Source organism: Vipera berus (genome assembly GCF_964194415.1).
Source record: "Vipera berus genome assembly, chromosome: Z".
In the NCBI taxonomy this organism is placed as follows: Eukaryota; Metazoa; Chordata; class Lepidosauria; order Squamata; family Viperidae; genus Vipera; species Vipera berus.
The window spans coordinates 25,062,808-25,090,786 of record NC_138205.1 but is presented as its reverse complement, the minus strand read 5'-3'; the positions used below and the strand labels follow the sequence as shown (position 1 = coordinate 25,090,786).

Sequence of the window (27,979 nt, the reverse complement as noted above, 5' to 3'; positions counted from 1 at the left end):
AGATTTTTGGAAAGAACTGAATGCAAATAAAGGCCAAAACCATCTAAGGAACTGGAAATCTTTGACTTCCATTTTTTTGTATATAAAATAAAATACCACTGTTTTTAAAAGAGAGATAAGCCATGTTATTTTGGATCAATACTAGAAAAAAAGTGATTAAAAAGCCAGTATATATTTTTTTAAAATAAAATGCAATTGCTTATTCATTTTATATTAAATTATTTAAATTCATTTTTTCTCATTAATCTACACTCAGCATCCCGTAATGACAAAGTTAAAACAGAATTTTAGAAATGTGTATATGTACAGTATGTAACATGAAGTTAGGAGCATTATTTGATACATATTTGCAATACATTTGTACTGCATTTGCAACAAAACATAAGTAATATCAATAATAATGAATGGACTCCTTACTCCTTTAGAGGACAATATATATATGAAATATAACACTATAGTTAGCATTCGGCTGTATATGTTTTTGTTGTATCATAGAGGTGGAATCCTAGATATTAGTCTGTGACATTTATATTTAAAGTAGATTAACACTTCTTAATTTTAAACTGCCCAGTGTTGTATAAGAATGTTTTAAACAAACAAACAAACAAGACAACATTAATATATAGTAGTTTTATCAATTTAACAAGGAGGAAGCCTAACCTATAGAATCAATTTCCTTTAATTATCAATTGGTATTCATAGGACAAGATGGTTTTGTATATGTATAATTCACCAATATGCCACAAAAAGGCCAAATATGTTAAAGCACTTATTAAGGCACACAAAAATGACAAATTTTGGATAAGTTGTTAGAAGAAATATTGAGAATCAACTTCCAGAATGCCATTTTGAGTTCCTTGTTTCTCATGCTGTAGATCAAAGGATTCATGACTGGTGGCACCACACAGTAAAATGTTGAAATTAGGATGTCTGATGTTGATGTGGAGCTGGATGTGGGTCTCAGGTATGCAAAGGAACCACTTATCAAAAATAAGCAAATGACTATGAGATGAGGTAAACAGGTAGAAAAGGCTTTTTCTTTCCCCTGTGTGGATGGGATTCTCAACACTGCTCTGAAGATCACAACATAAGATAAAGCAATTAGAGCAAAATAGAGAAAAGCTAAAAGACAACCAAAAATGACTGCCCATTCTTCTGCAAGAGGAGAGTCAGAGCAAGAGATCTTGAGCAACTGAGGGATTTCACAGAAGAACTGATTGATGATTCTGGAACAGAACTTCACCAGAAACAAATTTCCTGTATAAAGTATTGCATAGAAAAAGCCACCCATCCATGCACTGGTTGCCATTTGGATGCAGACTTTTTTGCTCAGGATAGCCTCATAATGCAGTGGCTTGCAGATGGCGACATAACGATCATAGGCCATGACACCCAGGAGAAAGAAGTGAGACATCATGAAGAAAACAAGAAAGAAAACTTGGCAGAGACATCCAGAGTAAGAAATGGCTTCAGTGTTCATCAAGGAATTCACCATGGACTTGGGAACTGTGACAGAGATGGAACCAAGATCTTGCAAAGATAAATTGGCTATAAAAAAATACATAGGTGAATGGAGCTGATGGCTATAAACAATGACAATGATGATGATGAGATTTTCAATGAGGACTATCAAATATATTGTTAAAAAAATAATGAAGTGAACTATCCATAACTGCTCAGTGTCAGGGAATCCATGCAGAAGGAATTCATTGACTGTAGATTTATTTTCCATTCTGTTGTTTAGACTTCAGAGCTAGGATGTCAAATTTAAGATCCTTTTCTCATGTACCCATGGCAGTATTCAAAATGGAATGAAATACTCTTCAAAGAATTTCTTTTAATAGAAGAGTGCTGGATAAGTAAGACGTTTATCTGTGGGATGTTTGTAATTATCCTCAGAAGGATGATTTCTCAAGAGTCTAGTTCACTTTAGCAGTGTTTAAGTAAATATAGGTGTTGGAAAAGATAGAGTTGTATTCATGCTGCCTTTTGTCTATATATTCTATTCTCTTTTTATAAAAAGATTCATTAGTAATAAATGAACTGAAATAAAATAATAAATGATATCAAAGAAAACCTTTAAAAATGAGAATTACCATTCTGAAGCTATGTGTACATGTATGTAGGTAGATAGATAACTGAATGTGAATGCTTACCATACATATATTTCTATGTCTCTTTGTTTTCTTTAACAGCCCTACATTCAAGTTAGTATTTAAAAATATGGTTAGAGTTTTATTTATACTACCTAAAATCTATACAGCAAGTTATATACCGGCTTCTCAGACTGCTTTGATTGGAACACAACAATTTCTATGCTCATTTCAATTTCAAAAGTAAATTGTCAATGCTGCAAACATTGACATGTTTTTGCACTGACAATGTAAGAGACAGCCTGTTATTTTAATTGCTTCATTTGGGGGGGAAGGAAATCTACCCTGATGTTGTAAGAAGATTAGAAAAGTCCACGTACAGAATGGGAAGTGAAACCTCATATGTAAAACTAATTAGATAATGTGATTTATGATGTGTAGATAAAGGCAGGGATTGTGTGTGTGTTATGATGGGTTTGGGGGGAGGAGATTTCAGATTCTGGCATCCCTCCATGAGTGCCGATGTTTCATTTCATTATTAAGACTTTTTAGATAAACAATGCTTGCATTTTGTCGGAGCTGTGTTACTACAAAAGAATAAAAGTGGAGTCCTATAATCTTATGCCTACACTTCTAAGAAATTCACCGAAGGCGAGAGGATATGGGCAGTCTGGGAGAAGGAGGCCTTCACAATTAGATGGGGGCTATTAAACTGGCAACATTATTTAGAAGGGAGCAAGGTGCCTTTTGAAGTATGGACAGATCACAAAAATTTAGAGGCACTAAAAACTCCCTGCAAATTGTCCCCAAAGCAAGTGTGATGGGCATAGTACTTTAACCGTTTTAACTTTACTTACATACATACTGGGAAGAAAAAACTTCCTAGCTGATGTGCTGTCCCAACTGCCACAGTACAAAAGTGAACACAAAGAGGTCAATTATCCCCAGTTCACAACCTGCTGCAAAACTCACGCCTCGCAGAACCCCTAATCCTGATGTTCCGGGAGTGAAGAAGATAAAATGAGAGCTCCTTACTGATCAATGGTTTAAAGATAATCAAACCTCCTTAACATGCAGGGATGGTTTGGCATACATGGGGAAAAATTGTATCTACCTGAAACCCTCCATCTCAATGCTCTCAGACACAGGCATGATGTAAAACAGGCTGGACACTTTGGATATTTAAAAACTCTACAACTCATCCGCTGGCAATTTTGGTGGCTGGGGCTAAAACGAGTTGTAGAAAACTATGTCAAGAGTTGTACCGTATGTGCCACCATGAAAAGAATTCCAGGGAAAACCCTTGGGCTACTGCAGTTGGTAGCAGACCCTTCTCAACCATGGGAAGAAATAGCTATGGACTTTATTATAGACCTACCCAACAGTAGAGGAAATACTATCATCTGGACTGTGATAAATCTGTTTTCAAAGCAGGCTCATTCATCGCCTGTAAAGGACTCCCATCTGCACAATGACTGACTAAATTGTTCTTGAAACATATCTACTGACTGCATGGCACCCCTAAAGGAATAATTTCAGATAGACGAATGCAGTTCACAGCAAAATTTTGGAGGAATTTCCTTAAATTAATTAGATCATCTCAAGATTTAACATCTGCTTTTCATCCAGCTACCAATGGGGCTGCAGAATCCGCTAACAAAATGGTGGAGCAATACCTCAGATGCTATGTTTCCTACCAACAGACAAACTGGACTGACCTCCTCCCTTTCGCCAAGGTGGCCTACAGTAATACTTCCATGGGAGTTCCTGTTCCTGTTTTTCAGCAGAGCAGTCAGAAGATTCGGAATGCCAAACCCTTTGGCTGAAATTTGTTTTTGTTGGGGACCCTAAGGGGCCAGAACCCACCCTGAAGGAGTGGAATGAAGGAAGGAAATCCCAGGGACTTAGGAGAGATGGCGGTCTCCCCAAATGGTCAAGGAGAAGCCTCCCAAAAACCAACAGAAGAAAAGGCTGGCTAACTTCATGTCCAGTCACAGCTGGAAACAACAGAAGCCATAAGCTTTTAAACTAAGCGGATTTTAAACAGCATGCTTGAATCTGGGTAAGAATATTGATTTTCTCTATCCTACCTATTTTCCTGAAGAAGAAAGTCCCAAAAATGAGAGATCTTGGGGGGGGGGGGAAGAAGGGGGATTCTACTCCCTCCTTTTGGTTACCAGAAACAGCAAAATTTACCCTTTAGAGAGAGAAAAAAAGGAGACTAGAAAGACCTGGAAAATGAGCAAACGCTGACACCTACTGGTGCATGACGATTTTTTTCTCTGACCCCCAAAGTTCTCAAAAAATGCAGCTGTGTAAACAAAGTGAGAGTAACAAATCTGAAGCAATGAATACTTTACAAAAGTTTCTGATTAGCTGTATTTCACATTAGCTGTATTTCTTCATTTAAATGCTCTTCATTTAACAAGAACAAAAGAAACAACTTTTCATAATTTTCATAATTTTTGAATAAGCTATCAAGGATCAAGCACTCATGTTAGAACCTTACTGATTATGAAAGAATAGCCAGATCACATATTTAGCAGTTTAAAGTAAATAGATAAATAAAATGGTACCAAAGAAAAGGAAAAAAATGGGCTAGGAAATAAATTATTACTCATAATAGTAACTTATTTCTGATAACCAGTAAAAAAGAATTCAAACTTGGAGAACACTTTAATTTGATACATTATTTGCTTCAACACTATGACATAACTCAAAATAAATTTGAAAGCAATTAAATGCTTGATATTAAAAATATTTTCAAGTCATGACATTATATAGAAATAGCTGGAGATGATAGACAGATAGTGTTGTGTAGCTGGTTCTTTGCAGGCAATAAGCAAGACGGAAGGTTGCAAACAAGAACATGCTTTATTGAGGTAATCAGGAACAGAACTGAAACAGTGGCTGCTGCGCAGCTACTTATACAGTTGGCCACTAGGCAGCAGCCAATAGGTTTAAAGGAACCCATTCCTGCCCCAAATCAACCAATGATCTTCTTGGAGACAGCAAGTCTGGTTTAGTCATTGACTGTTACACATACAAACCATTGAGCAACCTTTAAGCCACATTCAAACAGACACGTGAATCAGTACAAGTTAAAATCCCAATACATTACACCCCTCCCCCCTAGAATGTACACACATTATTTAATAACAAAATCTTGAAAATATTTTGGTGGTCTACGCGGCCATTCAGAACACCTGGGGGTTCTGGGCAACTCCTGGTCTACCAACCTGCCCGCTGGGCTGGGTAGACCAGGACTCTTGGGTTCACATGAGTAGAATTGACACAAGTCCCTTTGGCTGGCCATTCCTGGTCAGCCCAAACCAAAGTCCAATGGTGTAGCTCAGTCAGTGGAGCTTGTGCCTTGTTTGGGTTGTCCTTCCCAATCTGAAGACCCAAGTTGCACTCCCAGACTGTGTCCATCTACGGCCACCTCCCCGTTGTAATGACTGAATGAGTCCTCAGAGCGTGTGAACTGCTCTGTTAGGCTGCCGGCTGCTGGCTCTTATTGCAGATCCACTGTGAGGTCCTCATTTAGTGGCCATTCCGCAAAATGCCTTCACAGCTGATCAATATGTCAGCGAACGACTCGCCCCCCCATCCAGGACCACCTCGTAGGAGAGGGGTCCTGAGACCTTAACAATTTTACCTGGCACCCACAAGTTCCCATGCCCTTAGTTCTGGGCCCATACCCCATCACCCACTTGCAACCCCCTTGGTGCCTTTGGGCATGCAGTGTCTGCTCCTACCAAGTCAGGATGCAACTTGTCCAGTTTCATGATTAATATTCTTCCCCAGTGAAGCTCTGCTGGGCTTTTGCCCATTGCTGTGCAAGTCAATATGAATCCTTGACCATGGTGTATAAGTTTCCTCCCATTGGTGAACAGGGGCCTGTGGCATCTCTAGTTTGGATTGTTGACATGTGTAACACCTGTGTACTTGGACCTTGATAGCCTTATCTAACTCTGGCCACCAAAGGTAGCTCCATGCCAGCACCTTCACCTGGATGGCCCTCATGCAGAGACTGGAGCACACGGTGCCTTAATGAACTGGGGACAATAACCCTGCTCCCCCAAAAAATGCAGCCTTTGTGAGCTCCCATGCTGCAGACACTCTTGCAGCTGGAGCAGAACCCTACTCTATGCTTCCCCGGGGCCCCGGTACCTCTCCTGATCAGTTCGTCTGGTTGGTGGTCCTTCTGGAGACCTCCTCAGACAACAGTGATGTGGCCGGATTTTCCACAGGCCCGACACGTGGCTGTCCTGAATTGGAAGTCCGCTCATTGGTGGTGGCTGCCACAGCCCAAATATCGAAGGAAGGGAACTGCCTTGTAAAGGACCTTCTGTTCCTTTCCTTGGTGCCATTGAATCTTGTTGACTTTGTGGTCAGAGTAGACATCTTCTCATTGCTCAGCATCCTTGTGCTGGATGGCTTCTTCATGTGGAGTGCTTTTGGCAGACTGCAACGCCTTCATGGCCCTGCCGGTGGCTTCGTCTGCCATAACTTCTTTTAAAGTTACTTGGAGCAAGAGAGTCTCCTTCATGAAAAGTTTTTGTTGGAGCTCTCTACTCCTGAGTCCACAGATGAGACAATCTTGAAGCCTTTCTTCCAAGTCTGTGAACTGACAAAGGCGCGAAGCTTGTCTCAACACATGAACTCTGTGGCCATCTCGCCAGGTTGTTCTACTCGCTGTTCGAAAGCATGCCTCCATGCTATCACCGACAGCTTTGGTTGAAAATAGTCACTGAGCCATTTCTTCAGGTCTGTGTAAGTAACGGATTCCAGCTGTGCCAGTGCAACTAAGTTCTCAATGATGTCAAACATTGCAGGCCCACACACACAGAGGAGTGTTGCGGTCTTCAGGCCATCTTTGGTGACTTGATTTGCTCGAAGGTAGTTCTCCACTCTCGAGATGTAGGATGACCATCTCTCCGGGTGTGTGACATCAAATTCTTTGAGCTTTCTGACCTTCGACATGGTGAGAAGTCTTCACGGCTGAAGTCTCGCATTGCCTCATGCTGCTTGCTTCTTCATGGGTCTTGGGGCTGGTCCACAGGGTGGGGTGGTCTCCAGCATGGCTTGCTAGTCAGATCAAGGGGGGTACACTGTCCCTACCAGGTGCTGTGCTGGTCTCATCCCCTAGTGACTTCAGGCTCTTACAAAGAAGCATCATCCCACCTTCGTTGCCAGTGTTGTGTAGCCAGTTCTTTGTAGGCAATAAGCGAGACGGAAGGTTGCAAGCAAGAACATGCTTTATTGAGATAATCAGGAACAGAACTGAAACAGTGGGTAGATAGATGATAGATAGATAGATGGATAGATAGATAGATAGATAGATAGATAGATAGATAGATAGATAGATAGATACCCACGTATACACACTTTGTTAGACTTGGAACTTTTAATTTTCTTCTATTGCTTGTGATCAGTAAGGACCTTTATTTGATTTACACTTTCAGACACTTTTCAAATATGTTATCAACATTCATAAATGTAAGACATCTTCCTCAAGTTTCTCCTGCCTTCTTTATATGTTCTGTTATTATCCTCTTTACATGTATGTGGTTATTAATACCATACTTTAAAATTACCAAATAATGTGTGTAATTAACTGGTATGAATCAATCGGGTTTCAGACCCGGGTATAGCACGGAGATGGCATTGGTCGCGCTGGTGAATGATCTCTGGCGGGCCCGAGATAGAGGTTGTTCCTCTGTCCTGGTCCTATTAGATCTCTCAGCGGCTTTTGATACCATCGACCACGGTATCTTACTGCGTCGTCTTGAGGGGTTGGGAGTGGGAGGCACCGTTCTGCGGTGGTTCTCCTCCTACCTCTCGGGCCATTCGCAGACGGTGTTAGCAGGGGGGCAGAGGTCAAGCCCTAGGCCCCTTAGTTGTGGAGTGCCTCAGGGGTCGGTGCTCTCGCCCCTCCTGTTCAACATCTATATGAAGCCGCTGGGAGAGATCTTACATACTGTCATCTCATTTAGTCCAAGAAGTTCCATCTTTGATTATAGGAGGAGAGATGTTACCTCCCGTTGATAGAGCACGCAATCTGGGCGTCCTCCTAGATTCACGACTCAGTTTTGAAGATCATATTGGAGTTGTAGCTAGGGGGGCATTTGTCCAGATTCGCCTAATATACCAATTGCGCCCCTTTCTGGACCGAGATGCCCTACGTACAGTCACCCACGCACTCGTTACCTCCCGTATAGACTACTGCAATGCTCTCTACATGGGGCTGCCCTTGAAAACCACCTGGAGGCTTCAGCTGGTACAGAATGCGGCTGCACGGGTAGTGATGGGAGCTCCACGATACTCCCATATAACACCTCTGCTCAGTGAGCTGCATTGGTTACCAGTTGCCCTCCGGGTGAGATTTAAGGTGCTGGTACTTACCTTTAAAGCCCTACATGGCTTAGGCCCGGGATACTTGCAGGACCATCTGCTACCGGGAACAAATTCCCATTGCCCAGTACGCTCACACAGAGAAGGCCTCCTCAGGGTACCGTCAGCTAGACAATGTCGGCTGGCGAACCCCAGGGGAAGGGCCTTCTCTGTGGGAGCACCAGTCCTATGGAATCAGCTCCCCCCTGAGCTTAGGATGGCCCAAGATCTCCGGTCCTTTCGCCGCGGCCTCAAAACACTTTTCCTTTTCCACCTGGCTGACCTGGACTGACAGGCATTTTAATTATGTTTACAATTTTTAATTTATTTTTAATTTTTAATTTTAATTTATTGCACAGATGATTTTAATTTTAATTTTATCTTAATTTCTGTTATATGCTATTGTTGTTAGCCGCCCTGAGTCCTTCGGGAGATAGGGCGGGATATAAGTCCCATTAATAAATAAAATAAATAAATATTCACAGCAGCAGAACTTTACAAAGGTAAGATTGTGATGAATTAAAAATAGTGCAATATGCACAATGTTTTAAATTCAGTGGCATCTTAGTACTTAAATGGTTTGAAGTTCATTGAATTTCATGCTCAATGCATTTTGATGTGAAAATGTCACCCACTACTCATCCTTTGTGTAGTACTCGATGCACAAGCTAGAATTTGTCAGTGTCAGCTGCCTTGTGATCCACTAGATTATTTCTTATAGGAAAAAATTGCTTGTTACTCATCTTTTTTTGGTACTTATCATGCCCTCTGGAACCAATTAATGATGAGTACCTAGGTACCTATAGGAGATGACCAGGCTGAGTCTGAGGGAGGGGTCAAATGTGAATCAGTCCAGCCCACCTTGAATTCTTTCCAGTCTTATCTACCACCAATTTGCTTGGGCCATTAGTGGTTCAGATTTTTGTAGAAAGCCTAAGCTTACAATAAATCTTTATTATCGTTTGAACTGCTGATTTCCCTGGCGCTTGACAGGGCCACTGTATTTAATACTAAAGGTATACTATTGAGATTTTTTAAAATATGGAGATGTCAAATCATTTTTTACTCTGAGATACAGACATTTTATTCTTGGATGAAAATAGTTAGCATCTCATACTAATAATCTTATTAAGGAGGAAGTAGGAAAGCCTATAATTATTAAAGTGCAAATTTCTAACAAGAAATTCCAAGTAATCCTCCAGGTAACATCCATTAGATTTTGGCTTACGGTATTTTATAAAATGTAAGGATTTATTAAAAATGGTCAGTATATAATGAGATGTATCTCCATTATGCGATGAAAATATTTTGTTTAACTTATTAACTGTGCTGTTATAGTTTTTTATGCTTGTATGAAGTACCCTCACATTATACCAAGGAGGAGGAGGGGGGAGGAGGAAGAAGCATTGCAAAATCATTTTTTATATTTTTGAAGGGAACTACCTACATGCACCATGTTGTCACCAGAAATCAAACCAGAGATACTCAGTGGGGGACTCCGAAAGGTCAAGATATTGTTTTCAACACAAAAAAATGAGTTCTTATTAAATGAGTAAATCCTCTACCTTCACATTTTGGCTCCTTATCTTGTCCCTGAAGATATAAAATAAATACTTTTTAAATAAAGTTTAATTTACTTACCTTAATGTATTTAGATGATGTATATGTTTTATAGTCATGCTCTATGGAAAATTCTCAAAACATTTTTTCACATTATTATATGATATAAATTAGGATGTTTGTTTTTAAAGAAAAACTTCTATAATACATTACATGAATAAAAATCAAATATTTTCTTGGACACTTTCCATTCACCAACACTGTTTCATAAATACTGTCAAGTGTGTTCTGTTTTAAATTAACAAACTAGGTTTCTTAAGTAAGTTCAAAGAGATGATTATATATACATGAAAGCAACTTTGGTTCCTGCTTTTTTGCATATATTTATATATATTTTTATTTAATATTATCTTTAGATATTATTATCTAGATATACGTATTTAATTAACGGGAATGACAGTAAAAATGCCTCTGTTATATAAAAAAAGCAATTAAGGAAGCCAGTATAAAATTTATATTTAAATAAATCTATATAGAGTCAGGAACATTACCATTCTATATATTTATCTTATTTCTGCAATAAAATACAAGTAATAAATCATACTGAATGGATACATTTCTCCTTTAAAGGAATGGGAGTATGGAATTCAACACAACAGTTAGCATTCTGCTGTATATTTTATTTTGTTACACAAAGATTTAATTGTAGTTGCTGGTCTGAAAAAATAATATTTTTTACCTAAATTAAGATTTATTGGTTCTAAGCTGCCCAGTGTTGTATTCAAGAATTTTGTTAGGTATTGGAAAAAAACTTGAAGATCAGCTTTGAGAATGCCATTTTGAGTTCCTTGTTCCTCATACTATAAATCAATGGATTCAAGATTGGTGGCACCACACAGTAAAATGTTGAAATCAGGATGTCTGATGTTGATGGGAAGCTGGATGTGGGTTTCAGGTATGCAAAGGTACCACTTACCAGAAACAGACAAATGACTAGGAGATGAGGTAAACAGGTAGAGAAGGCCTTCTGCTTCCCTTGGGTAGATGGGATTTGCAAAACTGCTTTAAAAATCCTCACATATGAAAAAACAATCAGAAGAAAAAGAATGAATGCTAAACAAGAACCCAAAATGAGTACCCACTCTTCTGCAACATAAGAGGCAGAGCAAGAGATCTTGAGCAGTTGAGGGATTTCACAGAAGAACTGATTGATGATTCTAGAGCAGAACTTCTCTGTAAACAAATTTCCTGTATGGAGCATTGAATAAGACAGCCCACCCATCCAGACACTAGTTGCCATTTGGATGCTGGCTTTTTTACTCATTATAGTCTCATAATGCAATGGTTTGCAGATGGCTATATAACGATCATAGGCCATGACACAGAGGAGAAAAAAGTGAGACATCATGAAGAAAACAAGGAAGAAAACCTGGCAGAGACATCCAGAGTAAGAAATGGCTTCAGTGTTCATCAAGGAATTCACTATGGACTTGGGAACTGTGACAGAGATGGAGCCAAGATCTTGCAAGGATAGATTGAGTAGAAAAAAATACATGGGTGAATGGAGCTGATGACTATAAACAATGACAGTGGTGATGATGAGATTTTCAATGAGGGCCACTAAATAAATTATTAAAAAGACAACAGTGTGGACTATCCGTAGCTCTTCAGTACCAGGGAATCCATGCAAAAGGAATTCACTGATTCCAGATTTATTTTCCATTTGGTTCTTTAGACTTCAGAGCTTCAGAGCTTCCAATAGGAGTTCAACCCTCAGACCCTTTTCTCATGTATCTGTGGCAGTATGCATTGGTTTTCAAACAATTTATTTTGATGTTAGAGTGCTAGGTAAAAAGAAAGTTTTATCTATGGGATGCTTGTAATTATTCTCAGGGGTGGGGGATTTCTCAGGAGCCTAGTATACTTTTGTAGGTGTTGGGAAATGTGGTTAGAGCTTTGTTGATACTGACTTTAATCCAGAGATCAGCAATTTATTTTCCAAAGGGCCAAATGAGAATGTGGAACTGTTATGGAAGGCTGCCACCATTGCCCACTCTGCTGCTCTGCTATCCCTTCCTGTACCACTTCTCCCACCACTCCCCTGCTGCCGCCACCCCACCCCTTACCCCTCTCCACTGCTCCCCCACCCCTGCCTATGCCATCATGGAACAGACAAGGACAGGCAAAGGGCCAAATGTGGCCCCAGGACTATAAAGTGCATGGGTGTGCTTTAATCTGTAGAGCAAATATTGTGTTCATCTTCCAGACTGCTTTGATTGTAATACACACACACACAAAATCTGGGCTGACTTCATTAACAAATGCATAATTGATTTTTGTTTTTTTCTTACTTTTCCCTAGTTGGCTAAGTACTTCAGAGTTGAATGTAAAAAGGTGTAGTATACAGTAGACTGTGCAAATAGCTCGGATGTAAAACGAATATCAATCTCGGCTGTCCCAAAGGTGCTTTTTCAGGAGGCAACTGGACTTTCTTGGTTCTTTTTTTTATGAAGATATTTTGCTTCTCATCCAAGAATGTTCTTCAGCTGTGACTGGATGGTGGGGAATGGAAGGATGTATATGCCTTGCATTTGATTTCTTTTAGAGTGTCGTTGAGGTCATTTGGAGGTTTTTCTGTGTCCCCAGGGTCACCTGAGTAGTGCAAATGTGTGTGGAGCCTTCTTGGCTGCATGATGTTTTTTGCCCTGTGTCCCTTCACAGGTACAGACAGTTGGGTTTGAGTCTGTGTTGTCTGCATTTCAAACTGAAGTGCAAATGGTTGCTGTAGTCTGCAATTTTTTCTGGAAATCTGTTCATGCTCCCTCACCATTCCAGCTGTCTACAAGGAATATAAATCCTTCCATTCCCCACCATCCAGTCAGAGCTGAAGAAGACTCTTGGATGAGAAGTGAAATGTTTTCAAAGAAAAACAAGAAAGTCCAGTTGCCTCTTAAAAAAGCACCTTTGGGACAACCATGACCTGGATGAATGAGAATCTCCATAGACAGCCAATCTTGACATATCTTTAAAAAACCTAAGAACTTGTTAAGAATGGTTAACACATGGTTAAATGTATAATAATTACTTAATTAAATTTATTTTGTTTATTTTATAATCATATTATTTATAATTTTGTTTATTCTTGGATAAAATACTGCCATGTTATACTAATGCTATAGAGAAGGAGGAGGAGGAGGAGGAGGAGGAGGAGGAGGAGGAGGAGGAGGAGGAATTTAGAAATGGAAAATCACTTTTAGTAATTTTTATAGGAAACTATCTTACGCATCATGATGTCACCGGATGTCAAACCAGGGACATCTCACAGGAGAGTCTCAGACATCAAGATCATGCTTGCAACACACATTAAAAAAGTTTGGGACTTTGATTACATGGACAAATCTTCTACTTTGACTTTTTTTGTCCTAGTCCTGGTTTTATATCCAATGATATACAGTAAAAGTGTACTGCAGAAGTGTACTGCAGAACACATGAATATTTTTATTATTATTATTAGATATAATAATAGTAGTAATAATAACAACATATCTTCTTTATTTAAATACTCTTCATTTAATCAGTAAAAAAACCAAGTTTCCATACTTTGTGAATGAGTCATTATTGATCAAGCACTCATATTAGAATCCTATTGATTCTGAGGGAGTAGCAGAGCACACATTTTACAGTTTATAGTAAATAGAAGGTTAAGATTAAGGTTTCTAAATGTAACAAAATAAAAAAAATGGGAGCCTAGGAAATAGATTAATACTCATAATAGTAACTTCTTGCTGGTAACTCATAAAAATACATTTTCAAACTTGAATAACATTTTTATTTAATACGTTATTTGCTTCAACACTATGACATATTTCACCCCAATACAAAAAGAAAATGTTTCACGTTATGAAGATAGATACAAATATCTGGAGAGAAACAGATGGACAGACAGACAGATATTCTCCATTAGCTTTATGTATGTTCAATAGAAATATTTTTTTAACTTTTTCTCTCACATATATTATAAAGTATATAGTAAAATATATGGTAAAGTATATAGTAAAGTATATAGTAAAGTGTTTATTTATCCCAGCTTTATTATCCAACACACCTTCCTTTTCGTATTTTCTCTACAACAACCCTATGATTTGAGTTGTGCTGGAGAAAGAATGATTTGCCAAAGTTCATCATATTTTTTTATTTATTGCCTGCCTATTTTACTTTTATGAATAACTCAAGGATGCAAACATACCCAACACATCTTTCACCTCCTATTTTCTCCATAACAACAACCCTGGGAAGTCAGTTGGACTGAGAAAGGGTGAGTGGTCCAATGTCACCCCATTGGCTTTTATGGCTAAGGCAGAATGTGAATGCACAATCTCCTGCTTTCTAGCCTGGTGCCTTAACCACTAAACCAAAATGAATGCATGAATGAATGAATGAATGAATGAATGAATGAATGAATGAATGAGAAAATTGCATCTTTCCTAAAAGAAAAAGGAATTAAGAAACCCACTGTAAAATTTATATTTAAAGAAATTCATGTATAGATAAAAGCACAAAGTATATTTTCCATACATTGCTACTATGTTTGCAGCAAAATATAAATAATAATGAATGGATGTATATAATAATAATAATAATAATAATAATAATAATAATAATAATAATAATAATAATAATAATAATAATAATAATAATAATAATAATAATAATAAGAAGAAGAAGAAGAAGAAGAAGAAGAAGAAGAAGAAGAAGAAGAAGAAGAAGAAGAAGAAGAAGAAGAAGAAGAAGAAGTAGTTGGAAGGGACCTTGGAGGTCATCTAGTCCAACCCCCTGCTCAGGCAGGAAACCCTATACCATTTCAGACAAATGGATGTCCAGTCTCTTCTTAAAAACTTCCAGTGCTGGAGCATTCACCACTTCTGGAAGCAGGTTGTTTCATCTTTAAAGGAACAGATGTATGATGTTGGTATGTGACAATAATATTTTTTAACTAAATTAAGTTTTAATGATTGCAAGCTGCTCACATTTGTTCTAAACAAAAAAAAATACATTAAAAATGTAGTTTTATCAATTTCACAAGGAGACAGCCTAAAACATTGAATCAGTTCCATTTAATTTATCAGTTGATTTGCATAAGAAAAGATAGTTTAGTATTTGTATAATTGCCCACTGAAAAAAGCCAAAAAAATGACAGCATTTATTGAACTATACAAAACTGAGAAATTTGGGACAAGGTGTTGGAAAAAATATTGAAGATCAGTTTCCAGATTGCCATTTTGAGTTCCTTATTTCTCATGCTGTAGATCAGTGGATTCATGACTGGTGGCACCACACAATAAAACATAGAAATCAGGATGTCTGATGTTGATGGAGAGCTGGATGTGGGTTTCAGGTATGCAAAGGTACCACTTACCAGAAAAAAAAACAAATGACTATGAGGAGGGGGAAGCAAGTAGAGAAGGCCTTTTGCTTTCCTTGGGTAGATGGCATTTGCAAAATTGCTTGAAAAATCTTCGCATATGAAAATACAATTAGAGCAAAAACAATGAACCCTAAAGAAGAACCAAAGATGAGTATCCCTTCTTCTACAACATATGAGTTAAAGCAAGAGATCTTGAGCAACTGAGGGATTTCACAGAAAAACTGATTGATGATTCTGGAACAGAACCTCACAGTAAACAAGTTTCCTGTATAAAGTATTGCATAGCAAAGGCCACCCATCCATGCACTGGTTGCCATTTGGATGCAGGCTTTTTTGCTCAGTATAGTCTCATAATGCAGTGGGTTACATATGGCTATATAACGATCATATGCCATTATGCCCTGAAGAAAGAAATGAGACAGCATGAATAAAACAAGGAAGAAAACGTGGCAGAGACATCCAGAGTAAGAAATGGCTTCAGTGTTCATCAAGGAATTCAGCATCGACTTGGGAACTGTGACAGAGATGGAGCCAAAATCTTGCAAGGATAGATTGACTAGAAAAAAATACATGGGTGAATGGAGTTGATGGCTATAAATAATGACAGTGGTGATGATTAGATTTTCAATAAGGGCTACTAAATAAATTATTAAAAAAGCAATGATGTGGATTATCCGTAGCTCCTCTCTATTAGGGAATCCGTGCAGAAGGAATTCACTGACTCTTGACTTATTTTCCATTCTTCATTTTCAATATCTGAGCTTGTAATAGGCAGTCAAACCTCTGACTCTTTTCCTCTTAACCTGTTGCATTGTTCAAAATGGAATGAAGTGTTCTTGAGACAATTTCTTTTAATATGAGAATGAAAGATAAAAACAGAGGTGTTTCTTTGGGAAGTATGTAATATTGCTCAGGGGGCCATTCTCATGAGTCTATCTTATCTTAGCATACTAAACTCCATGTAGGTGTGGGAAATGTTTTTATAGATTCTGTTTATATTTAATCTATACAACCTGTAGTATATTGGCCTTTCAACTATTTTGATTAGTGTACAAGATAATTTCTATGCTCATTTCACTTTCACAACTACAATCTCTGTTACAAATGCATAATAGTTTTTATTTTTCTTTTCTTGGCTAAATACTTCAAAATTTTATGTTGGAAGCCAGTGCTTTTTTTGTAAAAGAAAAAGGTGCCGGAACTCACATACGTCATACAACCCGCCTTGCCTACCCTACAAGGTTCCATCCAAAAAAGGTGCCGGAACTCCATTCTGAGCATTCTATGAGGAAAAAAGCCCTGTTGGAAGCTATAGTTGAAAGTATGCAAAAAAAGAGTCTAATCTACCTTGGGTGTAGACTAAGAAAGAGGAGGAGGAGGAGGAGGAGGAGGAGGAGGAGGAGGAGGAGGAGGAGGAGAAATTATATTAAATGGTTTTGAGAAGTTAAAAGTTAGAACATTTCAACTCTGCATTTCCAAAATACAGGGAACAAATACATACATTAGAATATTATCTGTTTTTAATTAGTGTGGTTTATTAGGGCATTTGATGTTTTTCCCAGTTCAGAAGACAAATAAAATTTCAAGCTTCAACCTCATATTAATTTCAAATCTTTTCTGGAACATGGTTTTGCCTAAATTTTGGTAATATTCTATTTAAAATATCTTTAATCTCCCTGAAATATATGGAAGTGATTAAGTCAATGCAAAACTCACTGTGATATGGAAACATTAAAATAGGTTTCCATAGAAGAACATGCTGAAAGAAATAATTTGGTGAGGGCAACTGTGAGCTCTTTGTTTCTCATGCTATAGATAATTGGATTCAGCAGAGGTGGGACAAAGGTGTATATCATAGTTAATGCTATATCCAAACTAGATGCAGTATTAGAAGGTGGTTTTAAATAGGCAAACCACCCAGTGAATATAAGCATAGAAAATACAATGAGGTGTGGAAGGCAGGTAGCAATGGCTTTTTGTCTTCCATGAACAGAAGGGATTTTTAGTACTGTTGTAAAGATCAGCACATATGTTGTGATGATGAAAACAAAACAAGCTCCTTCTATCATAAGATTGATTGCCAGAATAGTAAGTTCAGGTTGGTATGAATCAGAGCAAGATAGCTTGAGTAACTGTGGGATTTCACAGTAGAACTGATTAACAACATTGGAGCAAAAAGGGACTGCAAATGTGCCTGTAGTGTGCATTGCTCCATTGAAAATTCCCATTAGCCAAGCAGAAAGCACCATTTGTGCACAAGCTTGCTTATTCATTAATATGCCATAGTGTAGTGGATGGCAAATGGCAACATAACGATCTAATGCCATGACTGTGAGGAGAAAGAAATCAGATTCAACAAAGGATATAAAACAGAAAATCTGACCCACACATTCAGAGTAATAAATGTTTCTAGAGTTCATGAAAAGGTTGCCCATGGATTTGGGGATAATAGTAGTAACAGAGCCAAGGTCCAGAATGGCTAAATTCATCAGGAAGAAATACATGGGGGTGTGAAGGTGATGATCAAAAATAACAGCAGAAATAATCAGGAGATTCCCTAATACAATTGCAAGATACAGTATCAGGAACAGAAGAAAGTATAGAATCTGTAATTCCCAGACTGCTGAGAATTGAAGGAGCAGAAAATTGGAAGGAGATGACTTGTTATCCATTTTATTAAGAGGTATCTAGAAGAAAAGGAAAATTAAATTAGGCACTTCTAAGCTTCCAAAAGGATTTTCCAGAAAGCTCTTTGGACATTTCAAGTCTACAAGTACTGTCTAGTATGTGTTAAAGCAGTCTCTTTTTCTTTTTCTTTTTTGCTTCTGTATTAGCTGGAAATAACTCTTACAAACAGCAATATCTTCTTTTTTTTTCCTCCCAAGCCTCTCTCAAATCATTTTCAAAGACTGCATAGACCTCCAAATTAGAGCCTATTGTTATGTAAAAATATTTATTCTCAATTTCAGACAAGAAAGTCAGCACTGGATTTTGGTAGGCCTTTCCATACTGAGGGAATCAAAATTTCAGGTGAATAGTATGAAAGGAAACATGGAAACTTACTTATATGAAATATATAAAAAAGGTTATTGCAATCTGTCACCAGAAAATATAAATTGCCAAAATAACTCAGCCAACACACACAAACAATTTACAATATTTGGCTAAAAAATGAACATTGTCTGAAAATTTATAATAAAATTTATTAAATTAAAATTAAGTTAGTTAACAGTTCTTAAAGACATAAAATCATAATAAAATATATTATAAAATTGGGACTCTAGCAAAACATGACCATAGTTTGAAATATTTCTAGCTGACATCAGAAAATCTCTTCATAAAGAAATACACTATTTTATTTCCAGCTGTTGAAGGTTCATGTGATAGGATGGGGATATACCAAAATGTTGGTAGTGATTAACACAATTATTTTTTAAAAAAGACAAAAAAACAAAGGAAAAAAGCTTTGCTTTTATGGAAAGCTCGGGGTGGCATTTTAAGCAGTATTGATGAATAAAATAATATGAATGAATATGAATATTTATTCTAAATACTACATATATATGTATCATACATACATACATACATACATACATACATACATACATACTGATAATTTAGACAGAAATTCAGCAATTTTTCAGGGAAAGAGTGTAGAGAAATATTTTAAATTTCTCAATAGGAAAACCAACTTCAATATTTTTTTTCTTATTTTAAATTCTTTATTGGAGAATATTAAAATGGAAGGAAATACTGATATTCAGTCTTTGTCTATGAATGATGCCTTCATTAATATCAGTTGTATCTCAAGTAACAAATATACTAATGAAGCTACTTCAGTACTATGGAGTCTAGAATCCTGTTTTTACAATGGCAAAAACAGAAAAAGGTGTAAGGTGACAAAAAGCTTCCCTCTTCATCTTAACATTATTGACTAAGTTACCTTCATCACACAAAGCCCACCATTAATATGAATCGAAGTCATGTAGGCATAAAATATTGGAAGATTTCCAAAAAGAAATCATATGACACAAAATATCAAACAGAGAATTATTGAAAATGGTCTTGCTGTGAAATTATGAAATCAACTAGTGTAGCAAGAAGTATTCTACACTCCTTTTAAGTACCTTCAAAGGGAAAATTATCCTGTTTTCCAGCTGAATGCCATACTAATCATATTGGGTGGGTTAATTAATTATAGTGAAGGATTATTTATTTTAAAAATGATAAAGATACTAAACGTACATCTAAATTTCTTAATTTATTTTGGCTTGTCACACATATCGGACTAAGCCATATTCACACTATCCACTTTATAGACTAGGTCATGCAGAAGCAGACCTAGCATTTGGTCAAATTGGACCATTTTTTTTTTGAAAAATGCTATTTTTTAATTGAGTAGCCATTTAGGAGCTAGAAATCTGTAATTGAAAACGGACTTGTAATAGTAAAAATGTAAACTTTTTATTAACAATGTTATAATTCTCAATTTATCTTCTGGTCTAATCCACAAATGATGAAATGATAATAAATATATTAATGTTTATTATAGTAAAATGAGACAAATACCTACCCAAGAACAGTGAATATGAAATGTAAAATAGCTAGAATAAAACCAACACACAAAATAAATTCATGCAGATAAAATAACTGATGATGATGTTGTAATCAAAACTCCTATTCAAGAGATAGAAGGCACATAAAGCAGTTGATTACTAGAACAGCACTGGGTTTAATCTCCACAAAGTGCTTTGTCAAAGAACAGAAATATAATTCTTAGGTATAAACCTTTAAAGCGGAGGTACCTTTTCTAGGATTCTAGATTCATGCAGCAGCCTTCCACAGCTGCCATGTGGTCATAGAAATGATGCAATTGGTTTAAAGTATTGTAGAAAGAGACAACATAGATCTTCCTGTATACTCCAAAGCACATTTTAAAGACAAGGTAAATAAACTCATATTGATGATATGCAGTTTCAGCTCTTCTATTGAAACTCTTCCGAAGTATTATTAATAAGAAAACTATGGACAAGAATTTGTAATATTGTATCAAGTTTTCTAAATGCTTTTTTTCACAGAAAATTGAACAGAATGATCATAGTAGTCTAGATTTGGATTAATCCAAACCTTTTAAATATCTGGATATTTTCTATAGAATAGAACTAGTGGGTTCTTACATACTGCTTCATGTTTTACACATGCTTCCAACGTTTATTGCTATTGTCAGATTAGTAATAGATTCTACAAAAAAAGGAAAAAAAAAACCCTTTTGCATTAATGTTTTGCTTTAAAAGCACTAATAAAATGAAAATATGCTGAAAAAGAGACAGGAGAGGCAAAAGAAGGAAACAAGGAAATAATAAGTAAATAAAGGTTCAGATTTCATTCTTGTATACATACCCCACTTTTTCATGTATCTTTTAATTATAACCAAAAAAAATTCTCAATTTATATTTGAACTGGATGTTAAATAGCGGGTTCTTGGGTGCAGGAATGAAGACGCGAAGCTGAGTACAGGATAACTCATTGTTTATTTTGTGCTGGAACTGTATTGGGGAAATGTCTGCAACTAGCTGCAATATATAGTTTAACCCCTAGGCAGCAGCCAAAAGGTTTTGAATCAACCATTGCCACCTGAAGATAGCCAATTGCTGCACAGGAGACTTAAAGTCTGGGTTGCTGGAGAGCCATTAGCTGCTCCAGCAACCCACATGGTGTTTCACAAGAGCCCAGTACATAACACTAGACTTAACATTTTAAGAACATAAAAAAGATTTTCTGTTTCATATTGTTAAATAATAAGGATAGTAGAAGTGGTATGCATTTCTGAATGCCTGATCTTAATAATTTTAAAATTCATACCAACTGCAATAATTATGTAATTAGCATATTTTGAAATGTCCACAGATTTTATCTTATCATGAGATACTTTCTTAGAAATTAATTGAATTATGATAAAATATTATAGTCTTTGATTACAGGCTATAAAAAGGCCCAGCTCTACTGTTTGCTGCTGTTCAATCTCTTTATGTTGATGAAACTCACAAATATATTGATATTTCAAATGTTAAAGTTATCTAAGAAATTGAAAAATGTTTTTTTTATTATTATTTTTAAATGTAAAGTATATAAAGAAATAACTTACTTTATCATTTAGCAGTTTTCTTGGAACTTACCATGCATTTTCTTTTCAGGTTTGAAATATTTGATTTTATGCATGACATTTAAATAAGTTTTCTCCTTTCTTTCTTTTTTCTTTTTGTTGCTATTGGGTGTCCTGATAGCAAACGATTGTTCTTATGATCATAAGAGAAATATTCTATTTTTTATCACCATAGATTTGTTTTCTGTCATTCAATGAAAACCAAGATTAATAATATGCAGAATATGGCTGTGCCAAGGAACTGAGTGAAGCTGGAATTCAAAAAGGATCAAATGTATCTATATCAAGAATTTATTTTCTCAAGACAGAATAAGTTGATCCAATTAACATGTCCTAACTCAAATGCTCATTAGCCACTTTGGCTCAGCTACCTTCAAAGAGCAAACTAGCTACTCTTTGTTGTTAAGTGAAAGATCAAGCACATAGGAGGAGCATTACAGAAAATACTGGATTCATTAATGGACATACCTACTAACATCCATCAACTTCACAAAAAGCCTTCATTGACAGGCTTGACTTGTGATTTATCACAGCAAAAGTCATAATCAATAAATGTCTAGCTTGGTCAGGCCAAATAAATGTTTATGCCGACATACTTTTTGTAGATAATTTATCCTGGAAAGTCTTAGGCAGGAATTGAGAGGAGTGGGATATTTTTGCTCCATTCTTTGATTCTTTGCTTCTGGAAATATCATATTCCAGTCAACATTAATAGCTATGAATTGACTTATCATTAATGCCAGGCCCACTAATTAGCCAAGAGCAAGAATTACCTCTTCAGGAAGGTTGAAAATATTTTAATTGATATTATTTATAATAGGTTTATAGGGATCCCATTGTTGGTACTTAATGAAGTTTCCTGGAAATATACACTGTGTGACAAATGTATACAAAAAATAATAATACAGTATTTGTAACAAGAAACAATCCAATAAAAGAATTCCTGATAATTTACCCATTTCTAGACATGCACAATACTTCCATGTTCTCTGTTATCTTTAGTTGATTGTATCTTTCTTTGATTGTATTTAAATATTTAGTAAAAAAATTTCTTCCAAAGGAGTTAAATGTATGTCTCTACTGTTATTCTAAAATCTACTATAAATACAGCAGAGCAGCAGATATCTAAAAGGAATTAAAAGTTGAAACCCTCCCCCTTTTTCACATTTATACTTTAGAGCAACTATGGCTTTCTGAAGTTAACTGATATTCTCTTTTCAATATTAATATTTAGCTTTCTTTTTGTATTTTTTTAAAAAAACATATATTTGTTTTTGTTGATCTGGGAGCATAAATAAAAAAAGAATTGTGTATTAGATATATATTAACAACTCCCTCTTCTGCTCTATCTACCAGACTTCACTTGATGTATGTCTTCTAGATCATCACATAGACATCTGTATAATCCCTTGCCATTTGGGCACTTGCTTTTATAAAAAAAATGTCTTGAAAAGGGAAGGAAGGCATAGGGGAATACTAAGTTTAGTGGTCAACAGAGCCATTCTCAAATCATAATCATTTTTGGTCAAACCCATGATAGTCTTTTGGTCAAAGGATAATACTTCAGGGACAGGAGCTCTTACTCTTGATTTGATAACACAGGAAGAGCCTTGGTGGAGCAGTGGGCTAATGCCCACTGACGATGAGGACGAGGTCAGTCTTGTCGATATTATCTGGGAGGAGTTTGATCTTGTGACTCCTGAAGATGTGGACAGGATCATGGGGAAGCTGAGCTTCACCACGTGTTTGTTGGACCCGTGCCCCTCCTGGCTGGTTTATGCAGCCTGGGATGGGACACGAGGCTGGCTCCAGGCAGTGATAACTGCTTCTCTGAGGGAGGGTAGTTTTCCCGCCACCTTGAAGGAGGTGGTGGTGAGACCCCTCCTCAAGAAGTCTGCCTTGGACCCAGCTGTATTAAATAACTTTTGTCTGGTCTCCAACCTTCGCTTTCTTGTGAAGGTTGTTGAGAGCGTGGTGGTGCATCAGCTCCCTCTGTTCTTGGAGGAAGCTGATTATCTAGACCCGTACCAATCGGGCTTCAGGCCCGGGTACAGCACGGAGACGGCATTGGTCGCGCTGGTGAATGATCTCTGGCGGACTTGGGACAGGGGTTGTTCCTCTGTTCTAGTCCTATTAGACCTCTCAGCGGCTTTCGATACCATCGACCATAGTATCCTGCTGCGGCGCCTCAGGGGGTTGGGAGTGGGAGGCACAGTTCTTCAGTGGTTCTCCTCCTACCTTCTGGGGCGTTCTCAGTCGGTGTTGGCAGGAGGGCAGAGGTCGACCTTGAGGCCCCTTGTTTGTGGAGTTCCTCAGGGATCGGTCCTCTCGCCTCTCCTGTTCAACATCTACATGAAGCCTCTGGGTGAGATCATTCGTGGTTTTGGAGTTGGTTATCATCAGTACGCTGATGATACCCAGCTTTTTATTTCAACCCCAAACCACCCCAGTGATGCCCTCGACATGATGTCCCGTTGCCTGGAGGCGGTTCGGGTCTGGATGGAGAGGAACAGGCTTCAGCTCAACCCTGACAAGACAGAGTGGCTGTGTGTGTTGGCATCTCGGGAAACGCAGAATTTTCCATCTCTTAATATGGGGGGGTGAGTTATTACCCCCCGTAGATTGGGGGTCCTCCTAGATTCACAGCTCTCCTTAGAAGATCATATAGGAGCTGTGACTAGGGGGGCCTTCGCCCAGGTTCGCCTGGTGCACCAGTTGCAGCCCTATCTAGACCAGGATGCCTTGCGTACAGTCACTCATGCGCTCGTGACCTCTCGTTTGGACTACTGCAACACTCTCTACATGGAGCTGCCCTTGAGGACCACTCGGAGGCTTCAACTGGTGCAGAATGCAGCTGCGCGAGTTGTGTTGGGGGTCTCCCGATACTCCCATATTACACCTCTGCTCCGCGAGCTGCATTGGCTGCCGGTTGCCCTCCGGGTGAGATTCAAGGTGCTGGTAATGACCTATAAATCCCTACATGGCATGGGTCCGGATTACCTATGGCAGCACCTGCTGCCGTCATCAACTTCCCTCCTTCCAGTGCGCTCCCACAGAGTGGGCCTCCTCAGGGTGCCTCCGATCAGAGAATGTCGATTGGTGGCCCCCAGGGGGAGGGCGTTCTCTGTGGGTGCGCCAGACCTATGGAACCGCTTGCCGGTTGAGCTCCGGATGGCCCCCGACCTTCGCTCCTTCCGGCGCGATTTAAAAACTTATTTATTTGAACAATCTGGCCTGGTCTGATGGGTTAGGGGTTGGATTTAGTTTTAACACAGTTTTATTATTGTATTATATTGGGCATAATTATTTAATCCTTTTTAACTTCTTTTTTAACTTTTGTATTTATATTTTGATATTTATTGCCCTGTACACCACCCTGAGTCGTTCAGGAGAAGGGCGGTATAAAAATTTAATAAATAATAATAATAATAATGCCTCCTTAAGTAACACCAGCTGCCTGCAATTAATGCAGGTTCGCATCCCACCAGGCTCAAGGTTGACTCAGCCTTCCATCCTTCTGAGGTAGGTAAAATGAGGACCCAGATTGTTGGGGGCAATAAGCTGACTTTGTAATAATGCCGCTTGGGGTGTGTGTGAAAGCAGGCATATACATATACATAGAATGAAGGCTACTGCTAAGCTTGTAAGCCGCCCTGAGTCTTTGGAGAAGGGCGGGATATAAATGGAATTTTTTTAAAAAAAAGATGATCAGGGCAAGAATGAGAAAGGTGGGGACTGAATTCTGTCAAATTACACTTATTAAACACTGATCAATAAGACTGATGAAACTTTATCATTCAATAATGATATCATTCTCTGCTGCTTTTCAGTGACTTTAGATTCATGAAAAATACAACTTGCATATTATGATAGGCAACTTTAACTTTGGAGAATTGTTGAACAAGCATTAGATATAAAGTTGAAGAAAATCAAAAGAGAGAAAGGTCTAGTGAATATGCTAGATAAATAGGAACAAAATGAATTATAGAAGTGATAAGATTAAAAGTCATTTGGAGATAAATGACTGGTAATAAATATTACCCAAGGTTAACAACAGTCAGGAAAAAAGAAAAATGTATAAGTAGCAGAATGTTGTATATGAAAGACGTACTAGAGCTAGTACTAGACATACTAGATTCAAGTGAAGTTTCCACATAAGATTATTTTATGAAGCAATGTGGTCTTCCCCCTTCTAAGAGTAAAATAAATTCATTCCTTCAGTGTGTTTGATTAATTTCTATTAGAAACTATTTTGTAGAGGCAAGATCAAGGAAGCAACAGCAACACAGATTTTATTTACCTATCTTTAATGTTTAAAGTAAATTATGTGTGCAGTCCTTATGCATAAGTCTTTTGCATTTTGCAAATGACAAAAACTGAGATGACATGCAGGGGCATCCATGTTGGGGTAAAAAAAGGTTAAGATGCCAATTGTGACTATACAAAGTAATATGCATTTTTAATATGTATTACAAGCAAGCATCATACCCATCATTTTCACTTTTTTGACACCCCCCCAAGATACTTTTGATGACATGAACTGTTTTGTTGAGACAGATTATTTTCTTTCTTTCTTTTTTACCATAATAAAAAGAATTAAGACCCTTTATGTGATGAAATTGGAATTAACTAGAGCTGGGCTGGGATGAATCCAAATCTAACAGTTTCCACAAAGCAATTTTGATCTCTTTGTTCCTCACACTATAGATGAATGGATTAAGTATTGGTGGAATAATGGTATAAATCACAGCAAATGCTATATCAAGATTAGAGGAAATTTTAGTGGGAGGCCTTTCGTAGGCCAGAATTAAACTGAAAATAAAAATGGAAACAACTATGAGATGAGGAAGACAAGTAGAGAATGCTTTTTTAGAAACATGTTTAGAAGGGATTCTAAGAACTGTTATAAGGATTTCTCTGTAACTTTCAATGATGAAAATAAAGCATATTAGCCCAATGCAACAACCTAATATAAGGAATCCAACCTCAATTAGATATAAATCAGAACAAGACAGTTTCAATAATTGTGGGATTTCACAGAAGAACTGATTGATATAATTGGAACAAAAGCTAAGGCTAAATGTTCCTGAAGTGTGCAATGTTGCATAAAGTATGCCACTGACCCATGCACTGATTGCCATCTGAATGCAGGCTCTTTTGTGCATAATTCTTTCATATTGGAGTGGAGTGCAGATTGCCACATAACGATCATATGCCATTACTGTTAGGAGGGCAAGATCTGATCCTGCAAAGAACACATAGAAGAATACTTGAGCCACACATCCAGAATAAGAAATAGACTTATTGTCCAAAAGAGAGTTAACCATAGATTTGGGGACTGTAACAGAGATGGAACCAAGATCCAACATAGCCAAATTCATTAGGAAAAAATACATGGGTGAATGCAGATGGTAATCAAGGGTTACTGCAAAAATGATTGAAATATTCCCAGATATTGCCACCAAGTACAAAACTAGAAACACAAAGAAATGCATGATCTGCAGTTCTCGGATCTCTGAGAATGTCAAGAGGAGAAATTCAGCTGTGGAGGTGTGATTAAACATGTTGTCTTGATGCTCAGTTGTATGTTTCCTGTTGAAGTAACAGAAAAGAAAATGTTTAATCCAGAGGTTATGATTAAAATTAATCAAGATTAATTTAATAAAAAATATCCCAAGTATTCACCTCTATATTTAGTGAGAAGACAATGGGAACATTTTTTGCAATTTATTTAGACCTTGTTGCAGGGTTTTTTTAAAACTTATTTAAGATTCTGATTTATTTAGCCTATTGCTATACTTAAGTTGTATGGTGTCCCCTTTACAGAAAGTCAGAATATAAGAAAATTCTGAGTTTACGACCCACTAGACCTACAAGTCCTCTCAAAAAAAATGGTGATTGGATGGTTTTGCCAATATCAATTAATATACATGAAATTACAAGGAGATTGGTTCGATGACCCAAAAACAAGGACATGGAAGATGATTTGGCAAAGGAAAAAAGCCAGAATAAGACTAAAGAAGAATGAAGTTTCGACCATCTTATTGAAATCTGAAACATAATGTACTTAAATAGATAAGATGTGTATGTTGAACACAAGACATTGTTATGAACTGAGATAAAGAAAAAAATGGTCATTAAAATTTAGCGGTGTAAATATTAATAGCTAATTTGAATATGGATTTGTGCGCCTCAGGGGGTTGGGAGTGGGTGGCACTGTCTTACAGTGGTTCTCCTCCTACCTTCTGGGTTGTTCGCAGTCGGTGTTGGCAGGAGGACAGAGGTCGGCCTCAAGGCCTCTCATTTGTGGAGTTCCTCAGGGGTCGGTCCTCTTGCCTCTCC

At 37.4% G+C, this 27,979-nt stretch overlaps 1 protein-coding gene across 1 annotated transcript; it reads right to left on the bottom strand.

The window, feature by feature from the left end:
• Positions 1 to 772: 772 nt before the first annotated feature.
• LOC308678755 (uncharacterized protein) lies at positions 773 to 27,201 on the bottom strand (the record flags this gene model as incomplete). The annotated part of the gene is made up of 3 exons (XM_081345987.1): positions 773 to 1,733; positions 17,191 to 17,803; positions 26,268 to 27,201. 3 exons carry the CDS (start codon positions 27,199 to 27,201, stop codon positions 773 to 775), a joined length of 2,508 nt encoding a protein of 835 aa, XP_081202113.1.
• Between the last annotated feature and the right edge of the window lie 778 nt (positions 27,202 to 27,979).